This window comes from Talpa occidentalis, unplaced genomic scaffold (genome assembly GCF_014898055.3).
Source record: "Talpa occidentalis isolate TD23 unplaced genomic scaffold, MPIMG_talOcc4v2.1 talOcc4.16, whole genome shotgun sequence".
Lineage (NCBI taxonomy): Eukaryota > Metazoa > Chordata > Mammalia > Eulipotyphla > Talpidae > Talpa > Talpa occidentalis.
This window is the reverse complement of record NW_023601653.1, coordinates 85,927,494-85,949,147: the sequence shown is the minus strand read 5'-3', so window position 1 is coordinate 85,949,147 and position 21,654 is coordinate 85,927,494. Positions and strand designations below refer to the sequence as shown.

The 21,654-nt window shown below is 60.9% G+C and overlaps 2 protein-coding genes across 3 annotated transcripts in view; both read right to left on the bottom strand.

The window, feature by feature from the left end:
* Window positions 1–21,654, bottom strand: part of LOC119247122 (uncharacterized) — a 49,914-nt gene that overhangs the window by 8,550 nt on the left and 19,710 nt on the right. Inside the window, exons 22-50 of the mRNA XM_037513335.2 lie at window positions 20,511–20,615; window positions 20,241–20,435; window positions 19,527–19,766; window positions 19,239–19,395; window positions 18,490–18,615; window positions 18,007–18,148; window positions 17,276–17,464; window positions 15,270–15,393; window positions 13,746–13,879; window positions 13,113–13,505; window positions 12,477–12,716; window positions 11,844–12,236; window positions 11,208–11,447; window positions 11,004–11,106; window positions 10,576–10,709; window positions 9,944–10,123; window positions 9,369–9,547; window positions 9,105–9,196; window positions 8,043–8,998; window positions 7,411–7,803; window positions 7,207–7,309; window positions 6,776–7,014; window positions 6,144–6,323; window positions 5,537–5,687; window positions 4,671–5,267; window positions 4,244–4,364; window positions 4,040–4,131; window positions 3,608–3,786; window positions 432–3,214 (exon numbers count right to left, since the gene is read on the bottom strand). Of these exons, the coding sequence (XP_037369232.1) occupies window positions 432–3,214; window positions 3,608–3,786; window positions 4,040–4,131; window positions 4,244–4,364; window positions 4,671–5,267; window positions 5,537–5,687; window positions 6,144–6,323; window positions 6,776–7,014; window positions 7,207–7,309; window positions 7,411–7,803; window positions 8,043–8,998; window positions 9,105–9,196; window positions 9,369–9,547; window positions 9,944–10,123; window positions 10,576–10,709; window positions 11,004–11,106; window positions 11,208–11,447; window positions 11,844–12,236; window positions 12,477–12,716; window positions 13,113–13,505; window positions 13,746–13,879; window positions 15,270–15,393; window positions 17,276–17,464; window positions 18,007–18,148; window positions 18,490–18,615; window positions 19,239–19,395; window positions 19,527–19,766; window positions 20,241–20,435; window positions 20,511–20,615 (9,160 nt within the window). The remainder of the gene's footprint in view (window positions 1–431; window positions 3,215–3,607; window positions 3,787–4,039; window positions 4,132–4,243; window positions 4,365–4,670; window positions 5,268–5,536; window positions 5,688–6,143; window positions 6,324–6,775; window positions 7,015–7,206; window positions 7,310–7,410; window positions 7,804–8,042; window positions 8,999–9,104; window positions 9,197–9,368; window positions 9,548–9,943; window positions 10,124–10,575; window positions 10,710–11,003; window positions 11,107–11,207; window positions 11,448–11,843; window positions 12,237–12,476; window positions 12,717–13,112; window positions 13,506–13,745; window positions 13,880–15,269; window positions 15,394–17,275; window positions 17,465–18,006; window positions 18,149–18,489; window positions 18,616–19,238; window positions 19,396–19,526; window positions 19,767–20,240; window positions 20,436–20,510; window positions 20,616–21,654) is intronic.
* On the bottom strand, window positions 10,260–17,269 carry LOC129146018 (mucin-19-like). Of its 2 annotated transcripts, XM_054696759.1 has the most exons (4): window positions 17,085–17,269; window positions 16,157–16,198; window positions 15,258–15,302; window positions 10,260–14,432 (listed from the first exon to the last, which is right to left on the bottom strand). In XM_054696759.1, the coding sequence occupies exons 2-4, from the start codon at window positions 16,173–16,175 to the stop codon at window positions 10,756–10,758; spliced, it is 3,741 nt and encodes a 1,246-aa protein (XP_054552734.1). In that variant the 5' UTR covers window positions 16,176–16,198; window positions 17,085–17,269; the 3' UTR covers window positions 10,260–10,755. The 2 variants fall into 2 exon arrangements, with proteins under 2 accessions (XP_054552734.1, XP_054552733.1); XM_054696758.1 differs by lacking the exon at window positions 17,085–17,269 and having other exon boundaries at window positions 16,157–17,053.

Below are 21,654 nucleotides of genomic sequence, written 5' to 3'. Positions count from 1 at the left end.
CAAGTTCACATGGTAACAGTATAACATATCTCGAATCACCCTTTCCCAAAAGTTGGTCCTTTGTTAACTGCCCAAAACTCAGATCCCAAATGGGTCACAATCACGCTCTACTTCCATTACTCCATACAGGAGAACTGAACCTGGCTCCCAGCAGGGCAGGACCAGAGACGGAAGCTACAGTGGAGATTCGCCCACAAATACGAGGAAGCTCTCAAGTCCCATCTACTGCAAGTTGTCAAATGGAAAAGACAATACAAGGATAAAGTACAAATTTTTCTAAAGATCAAAGGATTAAAATAAAATAAATTATGATTACCAAACTGAGTAAGTTAGCCCACAAATTTCAATTAAGAAAAAAAAATAAATATTTAAAAAACAAAACAGAAAAAGAAAATTTGTTCATTAACTACAAGTTCAGAAACATAACTCACCTGCAGACAAGGTTACCATGTTTTCAAGCTCCCCAATAGAAGACCAAGAAGAGGTGGTTATCACATTTGAAAAATCAATGGAGGAGTCTGAGGGTGCAGCTGATGGCCCACTTGCCCACGATCCGCTCGGCGAAGAGCCAGTCGTTTCCGGACCATTGGGTGAGGATCCAGCAGTTCCAGACCCCTCGGCACCTGGTGCAGTGGTGGCGGAACCGGAAACCGAGTGCCCTGTTGTCCGGCTTTCTTCAGAGGATGGTGATGACCCAGGGGCACCAGGTGCTGTACCCGAGGGCCAGGGGGCTCCCGATGCGCCACCAGGGCCTTGGGTGCTGCCGGACTCCACGCCAGATGCACCCGTTGCGCCTGGACTTCCACCGTGTGTCCGGGTAGTGCGGGTCCCTACACCAGATGGTCCTGTTGTGCCAGAGCCCTCACCGGAGTGGCCACTTGACGACGATTCTCGGGACGAATGTCCAGTTGTCTCTCGGCTATCAGCCGTGGCTCCCGTCCCACCTGCGCCGTGATGCCTGTGGGTAGTCTTGCCGGTCTCACGAGAGGAATGTCCACTTGTGGCCGACTCACTCGGTGATGACTCAGTTGTCCGTGGCGGTTTGGGGGACGACCCAGTGGCCCCAGAACCTGCACCCGAAGCGCCCGTCGTGCCAGACCCCCCAGCGGGTGAGCCCGTGGTCTCCGGTCCTTTTGACGGTGACCTCGTGGTGCCGGAGCCTCCCGCAGATGGCCCAGTCGTCCTGGACCCGCTCGGAGAAGACCCAGTCGTTCCCGGACCATTGGGAGAGGATCCAGCAGTTCCAGACCCTTCGGCACCGGGTCCAGTGGTGGCCGACGCAGGACCCGAGGACCCCGTTGTCCCGCTTTCTTCGGAGGATGATGACCCATGGGCGCCAGGTGCTGTGCCCGAGGGCCGGGGGGCTCCCGATGCAGCAACGGGGCCTTGGGTGTTGCCGGACTCCACGCCAGATGCACCTGTTGCGCCTGGACTTCCACCGTGTGTCCGGGTGGTGCGGGTCCCTACACCAGATGGTCCTGTTGTGCCAGATACCTCACCGGAGTGGCCACTTGTCGACGATTCTCGGGACGAATGTCCAGTTGTCTCTCGGCTATCAGCCGTGGCTCCCGTCCCACCTGCGCCGTGATGCCTGTGGGTAGTCTTGCCGGTCTCACGAGAGGAATGTCCGCTTGTGGCCGACTCCCTCGGTGACGACTCAGTTGTCCGTGGCGGTTTGGGGGACGACCCAGTGGCCCCAGCACCTGCACCCGAAGAGCCCGTCGTGCCAGACCCCCCAGCTGGTGAGCCTGTGGTCTCTTGTACTTTTGACGGTGACCTCGTGGTGCCGGAGTCTCCCGCAGATTGCCCAGACGTCCTGGATCCTCGAGGAAAAGAGCCAGTCATTCCCAGACCACTGGGAGAGGATCCAGCAGTTCCAGACCCTTCGGCACTGGGTCCAGTGGTGGCCGAACCAGGACCCGAGGACCCTGTAGTCCCCCTTTCTTCAGAGGATGGTGATGACCCATGGGCGGCAGGTGCTGTGCCCGAGGGCCGGGGGGCTCCCGATGAGCCACCGGGGCTTTGGGTGCTGCCGGACTCCACGCCAGATGGACCCGTTGCGCCTGGACTTCCACCGTGTGTCCGGGTGGTGCGGGACCCTACACCAGAAGGTCCTGTTGTGCCAGAGCCCTCACCGGAGTGGCCACTTGTCGACGATTCTCGGGACGAATGTCCAGTTGTCTCTCGGCTATCAGCCGTGGCTCCCGTCCCACCAGCGCCGTGATGCCTGTGGGTAGTCTTGCCGGTCTCACGAGAGGAATGTCCGCTTGTGGCCGACTCCCTCGGTGACGACTCAGTTGTCCGTGGCGGTTTGGGGGACGACCCAGTGGCCCCAGCACCTGCACCAGAAGCGCCCGTCGTGCCAGACCCCCCAGCGGGTGAGCCCGTGGTCTCCTGTCCTTTTGACGGTGACCTCGTGGTGCCGGAGCCTCCCGCAGATGGCCCAGTCGTCCTGGACCCGCTCAGAGAAGAGCCAGTCGTTCCCGGACCATTGGGAGAGGATCCAGCAGTTCCAGACCCTTCGCCACCAGTTCCAGTAGTGGCCGACCCAGGACCCGAGGACCCTGTTGTCCCGCTTTCTTCAGAGGATGGTGATGACCCATGGGCGCCAGGTGCTGTGCCCGAGGGCCGGGGGGCTCCCGATGCACCACCGGGGCCTTCGGTGTTGCCAGACTCCACGCCAGATGCACCCGTTGCGCCTGGACTTCCACCGTGTGTCCGGGTGGTGCGGGACCCTACACCAGATGGTCCTGTTGTGCCAGAGCCCTCACCGGAGTGGCCACTTGTCGACGATTCTCGGGACGAATGTCCAGTTGTCTCTCGGCTATCAGCTGTGGCTCCCGTCCCACCTGCGCCGTGATGCCTGTGGGTAGTCTTGCCGGTCTCACGAGAGGAATGTCCGCTTGTGGCCGACTCCCTCGGTGACGACTCAGTTGTCCGTGGCGGTTTGGGGGACGACCCAGTGGCCCCAGCACCTGCACCCGAAGCGCCCGTCGTGCCAGACCCCCAGCGGGTGAGCCCGTGGTCTCCGGTCCTTTTGACGGTGACCTCGTGGTGCCGGAGCCTCCCGCAGATGGCCCGGTCGTCCTGGATGCGCTGGGAGAAGAGCCAGTCGTTCCCGAACCATTGGCCGAGGTTCCGGCAGTACCAGAACCTACGGTAGCGGGTGCAGTGGTGGCCGACCCAGGACCCAAGGACCCTGTTGTCCCGCTTTCTTCAGAGGATGATGACCCATGGGCGACAGGTGCTGTGCCCGAGGGCCGGGGGGCTCCCGATGCGCCACCGGGGCCTTGGGTGCTGCCGGACTCCACGCCAGATGGACCCGTTGCGCCTGGACTTCCACCGTGTGTCCGGGTGGTGCGGGACCCTACACCAGATGGTCCTGTTGTGCCAGAGCCCTCACCGGAGTGGCCACTTGTCGACGATTCTCGGGACGCATGTCCAGTTGTCTCTCGGCTATCAGCCGTGGCTCCCGTCCCACCTGCGCCGTGATGCCTGTGGGTAGTCTTGCCGGTCTCACGAGAGGAATGTCCGCTTGTGGCCGACTCCCTCGGTGACGACTCAGTTGTCCGTGGCGGTTTGGGGGACGACCCAGTGGCCCCAGCACCTGCACCCGAAGCGCCCGTCGTGCCAGACCCCCCAGCGGGTGAGCCTGTGGTCTCCGGTTCTTTTGACGGAGACCTCGTGGTGCCGGAGCCTCCCGCAGATGGCCCAGTCGTCCTGGACCCGCTCGGAGAAGAGCCAGTCGTTCCCGGACCATTGGGAGAGGATCCAGCAGTTCCAGAACTTTCGGCACCGGGTCCAGTGGTGGCCGACGCAGGACCCGAGGACCCTGTTGTCCCGCTTTCTTCAGAGGATGGTGATGACCCAGGGGCGCCAGGTGCTGTGCCCGAGGGCCGGGGGGCTCCCGATGCGCCACCGGGGCCTTGGGTGTTGCCGGACTCCACGCCAGATGCACCTGTTGCGCCTGGACTTCCACCGTGTGTCCGGGTGGTGCGGGACCCTACACCAGAAGGTCCTGTTGTGCCAGAGCCCTCACCGGAGTGGCCACTTGTCGACGATTCTCGGGACGAATGTCCAGTTGTCTCTCGGCTATCAGCCGTGGCTCCCGTCCCACCTGCGCCGTGATGCCTGTGGGTAGTCTTGCCGGTCTCACGAGAGGAATGTCCGCTTGTGGCCGACTCCCTCGGTGACGACTCAGTTGTCCGTGGCGGTTTGGGGGACGACCCAGTGGCCCCAGCACCTGCACCAGAAGCGCCCGTCGTGCCAGACCCCCAGCGGGTGAGCCTGTGGTCTCTGGTCCTTTTGACGGTGACCTCGTGGTGCCGGAGCCTCCCGCAGATGGCCCGGTCGTCCTGGATGCGCTGGGAGAAGAGCCAGTCGTTCCCGAACCATTGGCCGAGGTTCCAGCAGTACCAGAACCTACGGTAGCAGGTGCAGTGGTGGCCGACCCAGGACCCAAGGACCCTGTTGTCCCGCTTTCTTCAGAGGATGATGACCCATGGGCGACAGGTGCTGTGCCCGAGGGCCGGGGGGCTCCCGATGCGCCACCGGGCCTTGGGTGTTGCCGGACTCCACGCCAGATGGACCCGTTGCGCCTGGACTTCCACCGTGTGTCCGGGTAGTGCGGGTCACTACACCAGAAGGTCCTGTTGTGCCGGAGCCCTCACCGGAGTGGCCACTTGTCGACGATTCTCGGGACGAATGTCCAGTTGTCTCTCGGCTATCAGCTGTGGCTCCCGTCCCACCTGCGCCGTGATGCCTGTGGGTAGTCTTGCCGGTCTCACGAGAGGAATGTCCGCTTGTGGCCGACTCCCTCGGTGACGACTCAGTTGTCCGTGGCGGTTTGGGGGACGACCCAGTGGCCCCAGCACCTGCACCCGAAGCGCCCGTCGTGCCAGACCCCCCAGCGGGTGAGCCTGTGGTCTCCTCCTTTTGACGGTGACCTCGTGGTGCCGGAGCCTCCCGCAGATGGCCCAGTCGTCCTGGATCCCGAGGAGAAGAGCCAGTCGTTCCCGGACCATTGGGAGAGGATCCAGCAGTTCCAGACCCTTCGGCACTGGGTCCAGTGGTGGCCGAACCAGGACCCGAGGACCCTGTTGTCCCCCTTTCTTCAGAGGATGGTGATGACCCATGGGCGCCAGGTGCTGTGCCCGAGGGCCGGGGGGCTCCCGATGCGCCACCGGGGCCTTCGGTGTTGCCGGACTCCACGCCGGATGCACCTGTTGCGCCTGGACTTCCACCGTGTGTCCGGGTGGTGCGGGACCCTACACCAGAAGGTCCTGTTGTGCCAGAGCCCTCACCGGAGTGGCCACTTGTCGACGATTCTCGGGACGAATGTCCAGTTGTCTCTCGGCTATCAGCTGTGGCTCCCGTCCCACCTGCGCCGTGATGCCTGTGGGTAGTCTTGCCGGTCTCACGAGAGGAATGTCCGCTTGTGGCCGACTCCCTCGGTGACGACTCAGTTGTCCGTGGCGGTTTGGGGGACGACCCAGTGGCCCCAGCACCTGCACCAGAAGCGCCCGTCGTGCCAGACCCCCCAGCGGGTGAGCCTGTGGTCTCCGGTCCTTTTGACGGTGACCTCGTGGTGCCGGAGCCTCCCGCAGATGGCCCCGTCGTCCTGGATGCGCTGGGAGAAGAGCCAGTCGTTCCCGGACCATTGGGCGAGGTTCCAGCACTTCCAGAACCTACGGTAGCGGGTGCAGTGGTGGCCAACCCAGGACCCGAGGGCCCTGTTGTCCCGCTTTCTTCAGAGGATGGTGATGACCCATGGGCGGCAGGTGCTGTGCCCGAGGGCCGGGGGGCTCCCGATGCGCCACCGGGGCCTTCGGTGTTGCCAGACTCCACGCCAGATGCACCCGTTGCGCCTGGACTTCCACCGTGTGTCCGGGTGGTGCGGGACCCTACACCAGATGGTCCTGTTGTGCCAGAGCCCTCACCGGAGTGGCCACTTGTCGACGATTCTCGGGACGAATGTCCAGTTGTCTCTCGGCTATCAGCCGTGGCTCCCGTCCCACCTGCGCCGTGATGCCTGTGGGTAGTCTTGCCGGTCTCACGAGAGGAATGTCCGCTTGTGGCCGACTCCCTCGGTGACGACTCAGTTGTCCGTGGCGGTTTGGGGGACGACCCAGTGGCCCCAGCACCTGCACCAGAAGCGCCCGTGGTGCCAGACCCCCCAGCGGGTGAGCCCGTGGTCTCCGGTCCTTTTGACGGTGACCTCGTGGTGCCGGAGCCTCCCCCAGATGGCCCCGTCGTCCTGGATGCGCTGGGAGAAGAGCCAGTCGTTCCCGGACCATTGGCCGAGGTTCCAGCAGTACCAGAACCTACGGTAGCGGGTGCAGTGGTGGCCGACCCAGGACCCAAGGACCCTGTTGTCCCGCTTTCTTCAGAGGATGATGACCCATGGGCGACAGGTGCTGTGCCCGAGGGCCGGGGGGCTCCCGATGCGCCACCGTGGCCTTGGGTGTTGCCGGACTCCACGCCAGATGGACCCGTTGCGCCTGGACTTCCACCGTGTGTCCGGGTGGTGCGGGACCCTACACCAGATGGTCCTGTTGTGCCAGAGCCCTCACCGGAGTGGCCACTTGTCGACGATTCTCGGGACGAATGTCCAGTTGTCTCTCGGCTATCAGCTGTGGCTCCCGTCCCACCTGCGCCGTGATGCCTGTGGGTAGTCTTGCCGGTCTCACGAGAGGAATGTCCGCTTGTGGCCGACTCCCTCGGTGACGACTCAGTTGTCCGTGGCGGTTTGGGGACGACCCAGTGGCCCCAGCACCTGCACCCGAAGCGCCCGTCGTGCCAGACCCCCCAGCGGGTGAGCCCGTGGTCTCCGGTCCTTTTGACGGTGACCTCGTGGTGCCGGAGCCTCCCGCAGATGGCCCAGTCGTCCTGGATCGCTCGGAGAAGAGCCAGTCGTTCCCGGACCATTGGGAGAGGATCCAGCAGTTCCAGACCCTTCGGCACCAGGTCCAGTGGTGGCCGACCCAGGACCCGAGGACCCTGTTGTCCCGCTTTCTTCAGAGGATGGTGATGACCCATGGGCGCCAGGTGCTGTGCCCGAGGGCCGGGGGGCTCCCGATGCGCCACCGGGGCCTTGGGTGTTGCCGGACTCCACGCCAGATGCACCCGTTGCGCCTGGACTTCCACCGTGTGTCCGGGTGGTGCGGGACCCTACACCAGATGGTCCTGTTGTGCCAGAGCCCTCACCGGAGTGGCCACTTGTCGACGATTCTCGGGACGAATGTCCAGTTGTCTCTCGGCTATCAGCCGTGGCTCCCGTCCCACCTGCGCCGTGATGCCTGTGGGTAGTCTTGCCGGTCTCACGAGAGGAATGTCCGCTTGTGGCCGACTCCCTCGGTGACGACTCAGTTGTCCGTGGCGGTTTGGGAGACGACCCAGTGGCCCCAGCACCTGCACCCGAAGCGCCCGTCGTGCCAGACCCCCAAGCGGGTGAGCCTGTGGTCTCCGGTTCTTTTGACGGAGACCTCGTGGTGCCGGAGCCTCCCGCAGATGGCCCCGTCGTCCTGGATGCGCTGGGAGAAGAGCCAGTCGTTCCCGGACCATTGGCCGAGGTTCCAGCAGTACCAGAACCTACGGTAGCGGGTGCAGTGGTGGCCGACCCAGGACCCAAGGACCCTGTTGTCCCGCTTTCTTCGGAGGATGATGACCCATGGGCGACAGGTGCTGTGCCCGAGGGCCGGGGGGCTCCCGATGCGCCACCGTGGCCTTGGGTGCTGCCGGACTCCACGCCAGATGCACCCGTTGCGCCTGGACTTCCACCGTGTGTCCGGGTGGTGCGGGACCCTACACCAGAAGGTCCTGTTGTGCCAGAGCCCTCACCGGAGTGGCCACTTGTCGACGATTCTCGGGACGAATGTCCAGTTGTCTCTCGGCTATCAGCCGTGGCTCCCGTCCCACCTGCGCCGTGATGCCTGTGGGTAGTCTTGCCGGTCTCACGAGAGGAATGTCCGCTTGTGGCCGACTCCCTCGGTGACGACTCAGTTGTCCGTGGCGGTTTGGGGACGACCCAGTGGCCCCAGCACCTGCACCCGAAGCGCCCGTCGTGCCAGACCCCCCAGCGGGTGAGCCCGTGGTCTCCGGTCCTTTTGACGGTGACCTCGTGGTGCCGGAGCCTCCCGCAGATGGCCCAGTCGTCCTGGACCCGCTGGAGAAGAGCCAGTCGTTCCCGGACCATTGGGAGAGGATCCAGCAGTTCCAGACCCTTCGCACCAGGTCCAGTGGTGGCCGACCCAGGACCCGAGGACCCTGTTGTCCCGCTTTCTTCAGAGGATGGTGATGACCCATGGGCGCCAGGTGCTGTGCCCGAGGGCCGGGGGGCTCCCGATGCGCCACCGGGGCCTTGGGTGTTGCCGGACTCCACGCCAGATGCACCTGTTGCGCCTGGACTTCCACCGTGTGTCCGGGTGGTGCGGGACCCTACACCAGAAGGTCCTGTTGTGCCAGAGCCCTCACCGGAGTGGCCACTTGTCGACGATTCTCGGGACGAATGTCCAGTTGTCTCTCGGCTATCAGCTGTGGCTCCCGTCCCACCTGCGCCGTGATGCCTGTGGGTAGTCTTGCCGGTCTCACGAGAGGAATGTCCGCTTGTGGCCGACTCCCTCGGTGACGACTCAGTTGTCCGTGGCGGTTTGGGGACGACCCAGTGGCCCCAGCACCTGCACCCGAAGCGCCCGTCGTGCCAGACCCCCCAGCGGGTGAGCCCGTGGTCTCCGGTCCTTTTGACGGTGACCTCGTGGTGCCGGAGCCTCCCGCAGATGGCCCGGTCGTCCTGGATGCGCTGGGAGAAGAGCCAGTCGTTCCCGAACCATTGGCCGAGGTTCCGGCAGTACCAGAACCTACGGTAGCGGGTGCAGTGGTGGCCCACCCAGGACCCAAGGACCCTGTTGTCCCGCTTTCTTCGGAGGATGATGACCCATGGGCGACAGGTGCTGTGCCCGAGGGCCGGGGGGCTCCCGATGCGCCACCGTGGCCTTGGGTGCTGCCGGACTCCACGCCAGATGGACCCGTTGCGCCTGGACTTCCACCGTGTGTCCGGGTGGTGCGGGACCCTACACCAGATGGTCCTGTTGTGCCAGAGCCCTCACCGGAGTGGCCACTTGTCGACGATTCTCGGGACGAATGTCCAGTTGTCTCTCGGCTATCAGCCGTGGCTCCCGTCCCACCTGCGCCGTGATGCCTGTGGGTAGTCTTGCCGGTCTCACGAGAGGAATGTCCGCTTGTGGCCGACTCCCTCGGTGACGACTCAGTTGTCCGTGGCGGTTTGGGGGACGACCCAGTGGCCCCAGCACCTGCACCCGAAGCGCCCGTCGTGCCAGACCCCCAGCGGGTGAGCCTGTGGTCTCTTGTACTTTTGACGGTGACCTCGTGGTGCCGGAGTCTCCCGCAGAAGGCCCAGACGTCCTGGATCCTCGAGGAAAAGTGCCAGTCATTCCCAGACCACTGGGAGAGGATCCAGCAGTTCCAGACCCTTCGGCACTGGGTCCAGTGGTGGCCGAACCAGGACCCGAGGACCCTGTAGTCCCCCTTTCTTCAGAGGATGGTGATGACCCATGGGCGCCAGGTGCTGTGCCCGAGGGCCGGGGGGCTCCCGATGCGCCACCGGGGCCTTCGGTGTTGCCGGACTCCACGCCAGATGCACCTGTTGCGCCTGGACTTCCACCGTGTGTCCGGGTGGTGCGGGACCCTACACCAGAAGGTCCTGTTGTGCCAGAGCCCTCACCGGAGTGGCCACTTGTCGACGATTCTCGGGACGAATGTCCAGTTGTCTCTCGGCTATCAGCTGTGGCCCCCGTCCCACCTGCGCCGTGATGCCTGTGGGTAGTCTTGCCGGTCTCACGAGAGGAATGTCCACTTGTGGCCGACTCCCTCGGTGACGACTCAGTTGTCCGTGGAGGTTTGGGGGACGACCCAGTGGCCCCAGCACCTGCACCAGAAGCGCCCGTCGTGCCAGATCCCCCAGCGGGTGAGCCTGTGGTCTCCGGTCCTTTTGACGGTGACCTCGTGGTGCCGGAGCCTCCCGCAGATGGCCCGGTCGTCCTGGATGCGCTGGGAGAAGAGCCAGTCGTTCCCGGACCATTGGCCGAGGTTCCAGCAGTACCAGAACCTACGGTAGCAGGTGCAGGGGTGGCCGACCCAGGACCCAAGGACCCTGTTGTCCCGCTTTCTTCGGAGGATGATGACCCATGGGCGACAGGTGCTGTGCCCGAGGGCCGGGGGGCTCCCGATGCGCCACCGGGCCTTGGGTGCTGCCGGACTCCACGCCAGATGGACCCGTTGCGCCTGGACTTCCACCGTGTGTCCGGGTGGTGCGGGACCCTACACCAGAAGGTCCTGTTGTGCCAGAGCCCTCACCGGAGTGGCCACTTGTCGACGATTCTCGGGACGAATGTCCAGTTGTCTCTCGGCTATCAGCTGTGGCTCCCGTCCCACCTGCGCCGTGATGCCTGTGGGTAGTCTTGCCGGTCTCACGAGAGGAATGTCCGCTTGTGGCCGACTCCCTCGGTGACGACTCAGTTGTCCGTGGCGGTTTGGGGGACGACCCAGTGGCCCCAGCACCTGCACCCGAAGCGCCCGTCGTGCCAGAACCCCCAGCGGGTGAGCCCGTGGTCTCCTGTCCTTTTGACGGTGACCTCGTGGTGCCGGAGCCTCCCGCAGATGGCCCTGTCGTCCTGGATCCGCTCGGCGAAGAGCTAGTCGTTCCCGGACCATTGGCCGAGGTTCCAGCAGTACCAGAACCTACGGTAGCAGGTGCAGTGGTGGCCGACCCAGGATCCAAGGACCCTGTTGTCCAGCTTTCTTCGGAGGATGATGACCCATGGGCGACAGGTGCTGTGCCCGAGGGCCGGGGGGCTCCCGATGCGCCACCGGGGCTTGGGTGTTGCCGGACTCCACGCCAGATGGACCCGTTGCGCCTGGACTTCCACCGTGTGTCCGGGTGGTGCGGGACCCTACACCAGATGGTCCTGTTGTGCCAGAGCCCTCACCGGAGTGGCCACTTGTCGACGATTCTCGGGACGAATGTCCAGTTGTCTCTCGGCTATCAGCCGTGGCTCCCGTCCCACCTGCGCCGTGATGCCTGTGGGTAGTCTTGCCGGTCTCACGAGAGGAATGTCCGCTTGTGGCCGACTCCCTCGGTGACGACTCAGTTGTCCGTGGCGGTTTGGGGGACGACCCAGTGGCCCCAGCACCTGCACCCGAAGCGCCCGTCGTGCCAGACCCCCCAGCGGGTGAGCCCGTGGTCTCCGGTCCTTTTGACGGTGACCTCGTGGTGCCGGAGCCTCCCGCAGATGGCCCAGTCGTCCTGGACCCGCTCGGAGAAGAGCCAGTCGTTCCCGGACCATTGGGAGAGGATCCAGCAGTTCCAGAACTTTCGGCACCGGGTCCAGTGGTGGCCGACGCAGGACCCGAGGACCCCGTTGTCCCCCTTTCTTCAGAGGATGGTGATGACCCATGGGCGCCAGGTGCTGTGCCCGAGGGCCGGGGGGCTCCCGATGCGCCACCGGGGCCTTGGGTGTTGCCGGACTCCACGCCAGATGCACCTGTTGCGCCTGGACTTCCACCGTGTGTCCGGGTGGTGCGGGTCCCTACACCAGATGGTCCTGTTGTGCCAGAGCCCTCACCGGAGTGGCCACTTGTCGACGATTCTCGGGACGAATGTCCAGTTGTCTCTCGGCTATCAGCCGTGGCTCCCGTCCCACCTGCGCCGTGATGCCTGTGGGTAGTCTTGCCGGTCTCACGAGAGGAATGTCCGCTTGTGGCCGACTCCCTCGGTGACGACTCAGTTGTCCGTGGCGGTTTGGGGGACGACCCAGTGGCCCCAGCACCTGCACCCGAAGCGCCCGTCGTGCCAGACCCCCCAGCGGGTGAGCCCGTGGTCTCCGGTCCTTTTGACGGTGACCTCGTGGTGCCGGAGCCTCCCGCAGATGGCCCGGTCGTCCTGGATGCGCTGGGAGAAGAGCCAGTCGTTCCCGAACCATTGGCCGAGGTTCCAGCAGTACCAGAACCTACGGTAGCGGGTGCAGTGGTGGCCGACCCAGGACCCAAGGACCCTGTTGTCCCGCTTTCTTCGGAGGATGATGACCCATGGGCGACAGGTGCTGTGCCCGAGGGCCGGGGGGCTCCCGATGTGCCACTGGGGCTTTGGGTGCTGCCGGACTCCACGCCAGATGGACCCGTTGCGCCTGGACTTCCACCGTGTGTCCGGGTAGTGCGGGTCCCTACACCAGATGGTCCTGTTGTGCCAGAGCCCTCACCGGAGTGGCCACTTGTCGACGATTCTCGGGACGAATGTCCAGTTGTCTCTCGGCTATCAGCTGTGGCTCCCGTCCCACCAGCGCCGTGATGCCTGTGGGTAGTCTTGCCGGTCTCACGAGAGGAATGTCCGCTTGTGGCCGACTCCCTCGGTGACGACTCAGTTGTCCGTGTCGGTTTGCGGGACGACCCAGTGGCCCCAGCACCTGCACCCGAAGCGCCCGTCGTGCCAGACCCCCCAGCGGGTGAGCCCGTGGTCTCCGGTCCTTTTGACGGTGACCTCGTGGTGCCGGAGCCTCCCGCAGATGGCCCAGTCGTCCTGGACCCGCTCGGAGAAGAGCCAGTCGTTCCCGGACCATTGGGAGAGGATCCAGCAGTTCCAGACCCTTCGCCACCAGTTCCAGTAGTGGCCGACCCAGGACCCGAGGACCCCGTTGTCCCGCTTTCTTCAGAGGATGGTGATGACCCATGGGCGCCAGGTGCTGTGCCCGAGGGCCGGGGGGCTCCCGATGCGCCACCGGGGCCTTGGGTGTTGCCGGACTCCACGCCAGATGCACCTGTTGCGCCTGGACTTCCACCGTGTGTCCGGGTGGTGCGGGACCCTACACCAGAAGGTCCTGTTGTGCCAGAGCCCTCACCGGAGTGGCCACTTGTCGACGATTCTCGGGACGAATGTCCAGTTGTCTCTCGGCTATCAGCTGTGGCTCCCGTCCCACCTGCGCCGTGATGCCTGTGGGTAGTCTTGCCGGTCTCACGAGAGGAATGTCCGCTTGTCGCCGACTCCCTCGGTGACGACTCAGTTGTCCGTGGCGGTTTGGGGGACGACCCAGTGGCCCCAGCACCTGCACCCGAAGCGCCCGTCGTGCCAGACCCCCCAGCGGGTGAGCCCGTGGTCTCCGGTCCTTTTGACGGTGACCTCGTGGTGCCGGAGCCTCCCGCAGATGGCCCGGTCGTCCTGGATGCGCTGGGAGAAGAGCCAGTCGTTCCCGAACCATTGGCCGAGGTTCCGGCAGTACCAGAACCTATGGTAGCTGGTGCAGTGGTGGCCGACCCAGGACCCAAGGACCCTGTTGTCCCGCTTTCTTCGGAGGATGATGACCCATGGGCGACAGGTGCTGTGCCCGAGGGCCGGGGGGCTCCCGATGCGCCACCGTGGCCTTGGGTGCTGCTGGACTCCACGCCAGATGCACCCGTTGCGCCTGGACTTCCACCGTGTGTCCGGGTGGTGCGGGTCCCTACACCAGATGGTCCTGTTGTGCCAGAGCCCTCACCGGAGTGGCCACTTGTCGACGATTCTCGGGACGCATGTCCAGTTGTCTCTCGGCTATCAGCCGTGGCTCCCGTCCCACCTGCGCCGTGATGCCTGTGGGTAGTCTTGCCGGTCTCACGAGAGGAATGTCCGCTTGTGGCCGACTCCCTCGGTGACGACTCAGTTGTCCGTGGCGGTTTGGGAGACGACCCAGTGGCCCCAGCACCTGCACCCGAAGCGCCCGTCGTGCCAGACCCCCCAGCGGGTGAGCCCGTGGTCTCCTGTCCTTTTGACGGTGACCTCGTGGTGCCGGAGCCTCCCGCAGATGGCCCTGTTGTCCTGGATCCGCTCGGCGAAGAGCTAGTCGTTCCCGGACCATTGGGCGAGGATCCAGCAGTTCCAGAACCTTCGGCTCCGGGTCCCATGGTGGCCGTCCTGGCACCCGAGGGTCTTGTTGTCCCTCTTTCTTCAGATGATGGCCCAGCAATGGTAGATGAGCCATCGGTTCTTGCTGTCTCTGATTTTTCCTGGGATGTTTTCGTGTTCCCTGTCCTCGTGCCGGATTCTACAGTTGTGTGTGTATTTTTACCAGTAATTCTACTACTTTCTTTAATTGTGGACGATGACAAAGTGTTCGCTACCCCACTCCATCCTGATTCAGATGTTCCTGAGTTAGCCTTTGATGGTTTTGTAATTCCTGTGCTTTTAGATGATACACCTGTTGGCTCTGTCCCCTTGCCTGATGGTCCAGTTGTTTGTGAGGTATCAACTATTTTGTCAGTTGTCCTTGATTCCTTTGGTGATGATTCTCTTGTCCTTGATCCTTCTAAGTTTGTTTCAGTCACTTCTGAATATGTGGGGTATGATACAGTTGTCCCTTTTGTTTTATATTGTGGTCTCCTGGTTTCAGTTTCTGCAACAGATGATCTTGTTACTTTTCTACAAATGATTGTGCAGTTGTCACTTATTTCAGCACAGTTAGTCCTCTCATGCTTATGAAATCATACAGTATATGTGCAATGATACTTTAATGCTTTCTCTCTCCATGTTTTACCCTAGCACTCATTCTACCTTCTCCCCTTTAATTTTTCTTTCTTTCACGTGATAAATACCATCTTATGTCATGCCTTTCATTCCCTACCTTGTATTTTCTATCAGCAATTTCTGCCAGAGCAGTCCCAACCTGTGCTTTGCTTAGGAGGACTGTGTTAATTCCCAGATAATCAGAAAACACTTAGAATTATAAAGGTACCTAAAGTGACCATAGTGATTCTAAAACATGAAAGATAATTGTAATCCCCAGAGTCTGGAGGTTACGTTGTCTCTGTATTCTGGAGAAGGGGAGTCAGCTCCAGTGGCCAAACATCTCATTATCAAATATATCACCTTGTATACCTAATATTAAGAGTCTTTCTCTCACCAAAAATTCTGTGCCAATACTCAAAACCTGCATTAGAAAGTTTGGGCCAGGAAACAGAAGTGCCGTGCGTGCATCATACAAGTGTGTGGTTAAGTGCAGCACTGCGGTTTGGGACCTTGTCATGGGGAGCAGGAGGATGGTGAGCCTTGTAGCTTCAAGGCACTTGCTATTTCAAAGAGGAGGAATGAGCAGACGACAGGCAGTGCTCGGCTAGGAAACAGACCCTATGTATAGGCAGTGGCTATGTTGGTTCTGATACATAAGCTGAGAAAATTTCCTACATCTTGTCGGCATTTGAAAGGCTATAGATTCACCCACCTGGAGACTTACCGCCTGACGCTGTGATTCCATGAGTGGATGCTGCTGTTTTTGAGAAAACAACACAGACATGAGTTCCAAGGAGAGGAAAGTCAGGTTCCAGAGAACCCCTGAGGTCATTTTCAAGTTGATCAACCTGAGATTAAGTTTCAGAGAAACTAGACCACATAGGTAAACGGCTGTCAAAATGTGAAATTAAACTTTACAAATCTATAGGCCACAAGTAAGAGGTCAAAGAACTATCACTTTGCATCGTGTATTCATCAAAAGCTTCCTCTAAAAGCCCCTTTAGAGTTGAAGAGTACATTTCCCCCCAAAATGTCATCACTGCAAAAGCAGCTGTGCCAGGATAACAGAATCGTGGGGGAGGGGCGGCCGACCGGTGCTGCAACCAGCACAACTGCTGTGACCGGGCCCGAGAGGCGTGAGTGGAAATGTGTGTTCAACGGCATTGAAGGACAAGGTTACAGAGCATTTACTGAGAGCCGTTTGGATACCTCTAGATTGCCAGCATGTGATTACGTGTAACGGCTACGTGTACTTATCAAACGCTAACACTTTTCAGTGTACTTTTGTACTCTCCTGCCCCTGCCAAGTAAGGTAAAATTCCTTGGTCTGAGCAAAAGAGAAACTATAAGTGAGCTACAAGGAATTCAACATGTACTTTTGTGTAGCAGGCACTTTCTCCACAACCACGGTGCGTGAAGTGTCTTGAGGACATGCTAATTTGGAGGAAAGTTATTGCTTGGTCGTGTCACACTGGACATGGGACCTGCTGCCTGGCCTTTAGGGAATGAGTCAGCGCGGAATGACAGATCCAAAAAAAAGGGGCACAATGACGGTGTCGTAAATTCCTTTCGCTGCTAATTGAGAAGCAAAAGCTAACAGGTGCATCTTACCTGCTTCAGTGCTGGGCATGGATGTCACTGTCGAGGTGGAGACTATTTGGGAAAGACACAGTGTGTGAAAACGCATTACCTGAATAATTTTTACTGGGAAATTTAGTTCAAGAAACTAGTTTCCATAAATTAAGTAAAATTTTCCAAGATCGTACGCAGACAAAACACGTTTTTATGTAAGTTAATCACATCATATGGTAACTATTCCCATCCCAAACCAGGAACTTTTGTCTGTTGTCATCACTCAGTCAAAGACTCGTGGGGACGGAATTGGGTTCAGAAACTGATGTGGACACCTTGTCTCCAGGTGAGTGAACAGTAATAACTGAGCTTTAAATAGCTTCAGTGTGTCACCCACAGCTAAGCCCTGGCTCCCCAGTGGCTGACATGACCCCAAATACATTCAACAGAAATGAAACCCCTCTTTGGACCACATACCTGGGACCACTCCACCCCCACAGGGCCACCCCACACACAGGCTCGGCCACCACCATGGTGCAGGAACACTTAGCTGCATGGGAAGTGAACTGTCCCAGACAACAGTGGCTGCGTTCTGCCAGCACACCCTTGAGCGGACTGAGCCGAGATGCCATGGGGTGCATGGCAGCCAGGGTTGGAGGGGACACAGGTCGCCCCTATCTGGCGCCGCCTGTGGGTTCTGACACAGCTATTGTCCCATTTGTTGTCTAAACACGCCAAGCTTCGGAAGATGCTGTTTAATAAGCACATAGATCTGATTGCCTCCTTACCTTGGCTCAGAGTATAGCCAAGCAACATTCTGACATGTTCTGATAACTGTTCACTGTACGATTCTGGTATCAGCAGATTTACCAGCAAACTCTATTGGCCCAGGTTCACACAGAAACACAAAGGATTAACCACAAAGAGAAATCCAAAACACACATCTAAAGCACGAATATGATCTTACCTCTAAATGTTGAATTAGTGTCCTTTTCTGAAACAACCGTAAATTAGTATTATTTACAGGAATAAAAACGTAGAACAAAGTCCTAGATTGCAGGGGCACCTGCGTCACCTCTCCCCTGCACACAGCATGTTCTCACCAAGCTCAATGGGATTATTCTGGGGTGTGTGTGGCTTATGAGCAGCCCCGATCACCTAACCCTGTCTCTGTCAGTCTCACCGGCCCCACCCTCTGCGGGGGACTCCAAGGGCCCAGGCAGCATAGGAGCTGAGCCAGCCCCAGGATGGCTGCCACAGGCCGGAGAGGTGTGGGCCAGCTCTGTGCTGACCACGGGGTAGGGGACACACTCACCACTGCACTCCAGCTCCCCCGCGATGCAGTAGCTGGAATATTAAAGAATGAATCTGAGATCTCAACTCCTAATGACAAGCACCTCCCAAGCTTAAAGCCAAAGTGTCTGTGATAGTCGCCATGGAGCTCAGCAGGAGAGCTCCGACTGGGGGGCAGCCCCCAGGCATAGGCCGGCCACTGGCTGCTTCTGACTGCCGGGGCCCAGTCACTTCACCGCAGATCTGGGCCAGAGGACACGGCTGTGAGCCCTGCCTCCCAGGCTCCTGTGGCTCTGGGAGGCCCCCACGCACTAGTGGAGACCCCATGTTGGCCTCCGAGGCTCTGTCTGGAGCCTTGAACTCAGCCTGACATTTCCATCAGAGCTTCTTCCTCACCTGGTGCTGCCTGGTGATGCTGCCTGCATTGCTTAGTGCAGGGGGAGCAAAACACCGGCAGGTTTGGGGACTTACGGAAACCACAGGCACAGGTACATACAACCAACGCCAAGTGGTCCCTCGTAGGGACAGAGGGGAACAGCACCCTGCTTCTCCCGGGAGCTGAGAGTCAGAACCGCCACGGGCATCGGGGGACTTACCACGTCCTCCCACAGTCGTCCTGCACTACACCCCCCGCGGGGATCACATCGTTGTAGAAGCAGCTGCACTCAGACAAGGTCACACACTTCATGGTGTTCTCGTCCAGGTAGGGGGCAGCGTCAGGGCACTGGGCGTAGCAGCCTGCATGCACAGGGATGGACACTGCACCCCAGGGCCCAGCCCAGCACCCAGCACAGAGATGGGCCCGGCCAGGCACTGATTCCAGACAAGGTCGCCTGTGGGAAGGCGGAGGGACAGACCCTGGGGCCACCCCATGGCATCCTCACGAGCTGCTATCAAGGGGGGTTTATAGAGAAAACGTCCCTAGTCTAGAAACAGGACGAGCATAACAGAGGGAAGTAATTCTTCACTAAACTACAAAACAGAAGAGACTGAATTGGCCAAAACTCACATTTTTCTAGTCTTAAGTTGTTAGCCTAATTCTCTCTCACCACTCTGTGGTTGGCACTGAGCTGTCTTACCTTCCAGGAGTGCAGAGAACTTCTGGCCGATGACGTGGTCCTTGCAGGTCTTGGCGGTCACTGTCCCACACGGCGCGTAGTGCCAGCTGCACTCCCCAGGGGAGTTGTAGTAGTCGCAGTACACGGCTGCAAGATAGCTCGTCAGGCCCAAGGCAGCGCGCCGCCTGCCACGGGACCCGCCCCCACCTGCCCACGGCTCCAGGGGGAGGGGGTATCTGGAACAGCCTGAGCGAGGCGGCCTTTGCCCATGTGCTGTGTGACGGAAACTAGCTCCCGGCAAAGGGGTAACACTCAGCGTCCAAATGCATTTTCCTTTAAATCAGGCATGAACAGTCGTTTGAAATGGAAAGGCAAACGCGAATTTTCCCATTTTGAGATAATGTAGGTCATAATCCAGATTCACGATTTTCGTGTCCAAGCTCACATTTTTAACCAAAACTAACACGCGGGTGGGGGCGCTGAGGGGCACCGGGGATGCTAGACAGACAAGACGGCCCCCGCTCATCGGAGCATGGAGGCGTCCCCGGCCTGCGCACAGGGACCTCTTGCAACTGAGTGAGTGACGGGCGTGCCAGGTGCTGGATTTTAAAACAGGCACCGCCCCCCACCCCAAACGGGCGCATCGCCAGGCCCCAGCCTTGCCAGGCAAGGCTGTGTGACTGTGGCAGGAAGTGCGGGAGGGGGGCTGGCTGCGCTACAGGGGCCTCCGCCACACCCGTTTTCAGGCCGCCCACCCTGACGCCACTTACGGCAGAGATCTGGCCGCCTCCAGGTCACGCAGACACCCACAGCGCTGCAGGCCTCAGCATACATGGCCACCGACGTGCAGAAGCCCTGGTACTTGCCCTCCATGTCGCAGGCGCAGGCCTCCTCGATGCAGGCGTCGTAGTAGGCGCTGGGGTCCACCTGGGGGCATGGGTCGGGCCAGCACTGAGCACACAGCCAAGGCCCTTCCCACCTGGATGCGGCACCTGCCCCTGGCCCTCCTTCCGTGGCCCCAACCACCTGCTCCGTGCACCTGCTGTGGCCCTGCCCACCTTGCTGTGGCAGTCCCGGAAGGTGCTGTCCCGGATGATCTCACACTTGCGCACGGCCCAGGCCTTGCAGTACGGGTTGGAGTCGCACGGGAACACCTGCGCCACTGTGTCCGCACACTCCTGGCTCGTTTTCCAGCTGTTCCCAAACTCCAATGCGCCAGCTGCCACCGAGGAATGCCGTGTGGTGAAGTCGTCCTTGAGGTCACCGTTGTTGTTCCCACAGAGGCCGCACACTCTGCCCTGCACAGCCAGACGGGGTCACGCAGGCTCAAGATGCCCCCGGGGCAGTGAGGGGGACAGCCCGCGGGGGGCATCTGCAGGGCACAGCGGTCCCGGGTCTACTCTCAGCCCCAAATTTGGGAAGGAAACCAGGAATTGTGGACAGCACACTGTTCCCGTTCATCCAGGAGTGGGACACAACTGCACATCAACTAAGATGATCAAGGACAAGAAATTACTGCTACTCACTAGCCTGAGCCACACACACGGAAACGTGGGTTCTCGGACGTGCACATCCACATACACACCGACTGTGCCTCACGTCAGCAGCAGAGCCACTGCGTGGGATCCAGCAGCCTGGGGATGCCCTGACTTCCCACCGACTCTGCTCGGGTCCACAGTCATCGAAGGCTGAGCGCTCGAGGCTGCCCGCCCCTCTCACGCCCCCAGGCCCGGCCCAGCCAGTGCCCGCCGCAGCCCTGGTGACCCACGTACATGCCAGTGTGGGTCCAGGATCACGGACACTCTCGTGTTTTTGTCCCAGATCACGGTCATCCCACTTTTGAACTTGACAATCAGGTAGAGGCCCACGGTGTGCACAGAGTAGGCGTTGGCGCGCAGCTCGCACTCCTTGCTCTCGGCAGTCCTCACAGCCGTCACCTTGCCGTCATGCAGGACGACGTTCTGGTCCTGGAAGCAGATGGGCTCAGGTTGCCTCCCGCGCCAGCCGCACCCAGAAGCACCAGTCGCCATGCCCGCGCCTACCTGGAAAGCCACAACGATCTTCCGCGAGCACGTGAGCCCGTCCTCGCAGCACGGGACGCTCTCTGTCAACATCCGGAACGTGCCGTTCTCGCCTCCGCAGTAATCCTGGCAGGCGGGGCGGGGGCTATCAGCACCAGCACCTCCCCAGCAGGCATCACGCATCCTCCACCACCACCGGATGGCGTGTGCTGTGCGGCCCAGTTCCCGGGGCTCGCTCCCGCCACCACACAGGTCCACTGGGCTCCCTGAGTAGCTAGGGGAGGGGCCTTTCTTACTCCCCTTCGGCGATTTACATGGACCTGATATTCAAAAGTAAATTGTAGATCCCAAGCAGTGCGTGTCCGCCCTCTCTCTGAAACCTGGGAAGCTGCGGGAGGCAAGGAGCAGGCTCCAGCAGGCAACAGGGCACACCAGGGCACCCTGGCCTCTGCCAGCTGGCCTCGCCGCTCCCACTCAGCTGCGCATCTGTCGTGGGGCGGTGCCAGCTCCAGTGTTGCAGCGCCCGGGTGACAGCACATGGGCACGCTCAGCTAAGAAGTGACGGGCTGGTGCCCCAGCCTGGAGACAGCGAGACCCTGGCACCGTGCTTGCCGCTGCTGCCTGGCTCTGGCCTCTGCCAGCAGAGCCCAGGGCAGCCCGCAAGTCACAAGTCAGAGGACGCGCCGGCTCTGAGGGTCACTGCGCAGTCCTGCTGCGGTGGAGAAACGCCCACAGGGCTCTGACTGTCAGGCTGGGAGAGGAAGACCCTCCAGGGACATGGGCCACTACTGGGGGGAGGGTGCCCCTCTTCTCTAAGATCCCATCACCCCACTCTGCTTTCCCCAGGACCCACATCAGCACCTGTTTCCGCTAAAACTGAAGAGGGTTTTTGCTCTGATGACAGACAGTGGAGACCTTGTAGGCTGGCGTTGCGGCAGCCGTCCGGAGGTGGGGCCGGGGTAGAGGCGCCTGCCCAGGTCCTCAGTAGTGGACGCTGCCCCTCCTGCCCCCCTCCCGCGTGTCCCTGGTGCGAGCCTGCACTCCCGGTGTGTCTGGCATGATTGGTCAGTTATTCCGAGGTCTGAGGATGCGCAACCCCTTCCCAAATAATGAATGATTGACTTGATGCCTTTGGATGCACAGTGCTGCCCCGGCACCCCAACTT

Coding starts and splice junctions, on each gene's coding strand:
- LOC129146018 (XM_054696758.1), bottom strand. CDS start 16,232: ATGCGTTTTCACACACTGTGTCTTTCCCAAATAGTCTCCACCTCGACA. Junction 15,303..16,156: donor CATGCCCAGCACTGAAGCAG/GTAAGATGCACC, acceptor TCTCAAAAACAG/CAGCATCCACTCATGGAATC. Junction 14,433..15,257: donor GTCAGGCGGTAAGTCTCCAG/GTGGGTGAATCT, acceptor CATCTGTTGCAG/AAACTGAAACCAGGAGACCA.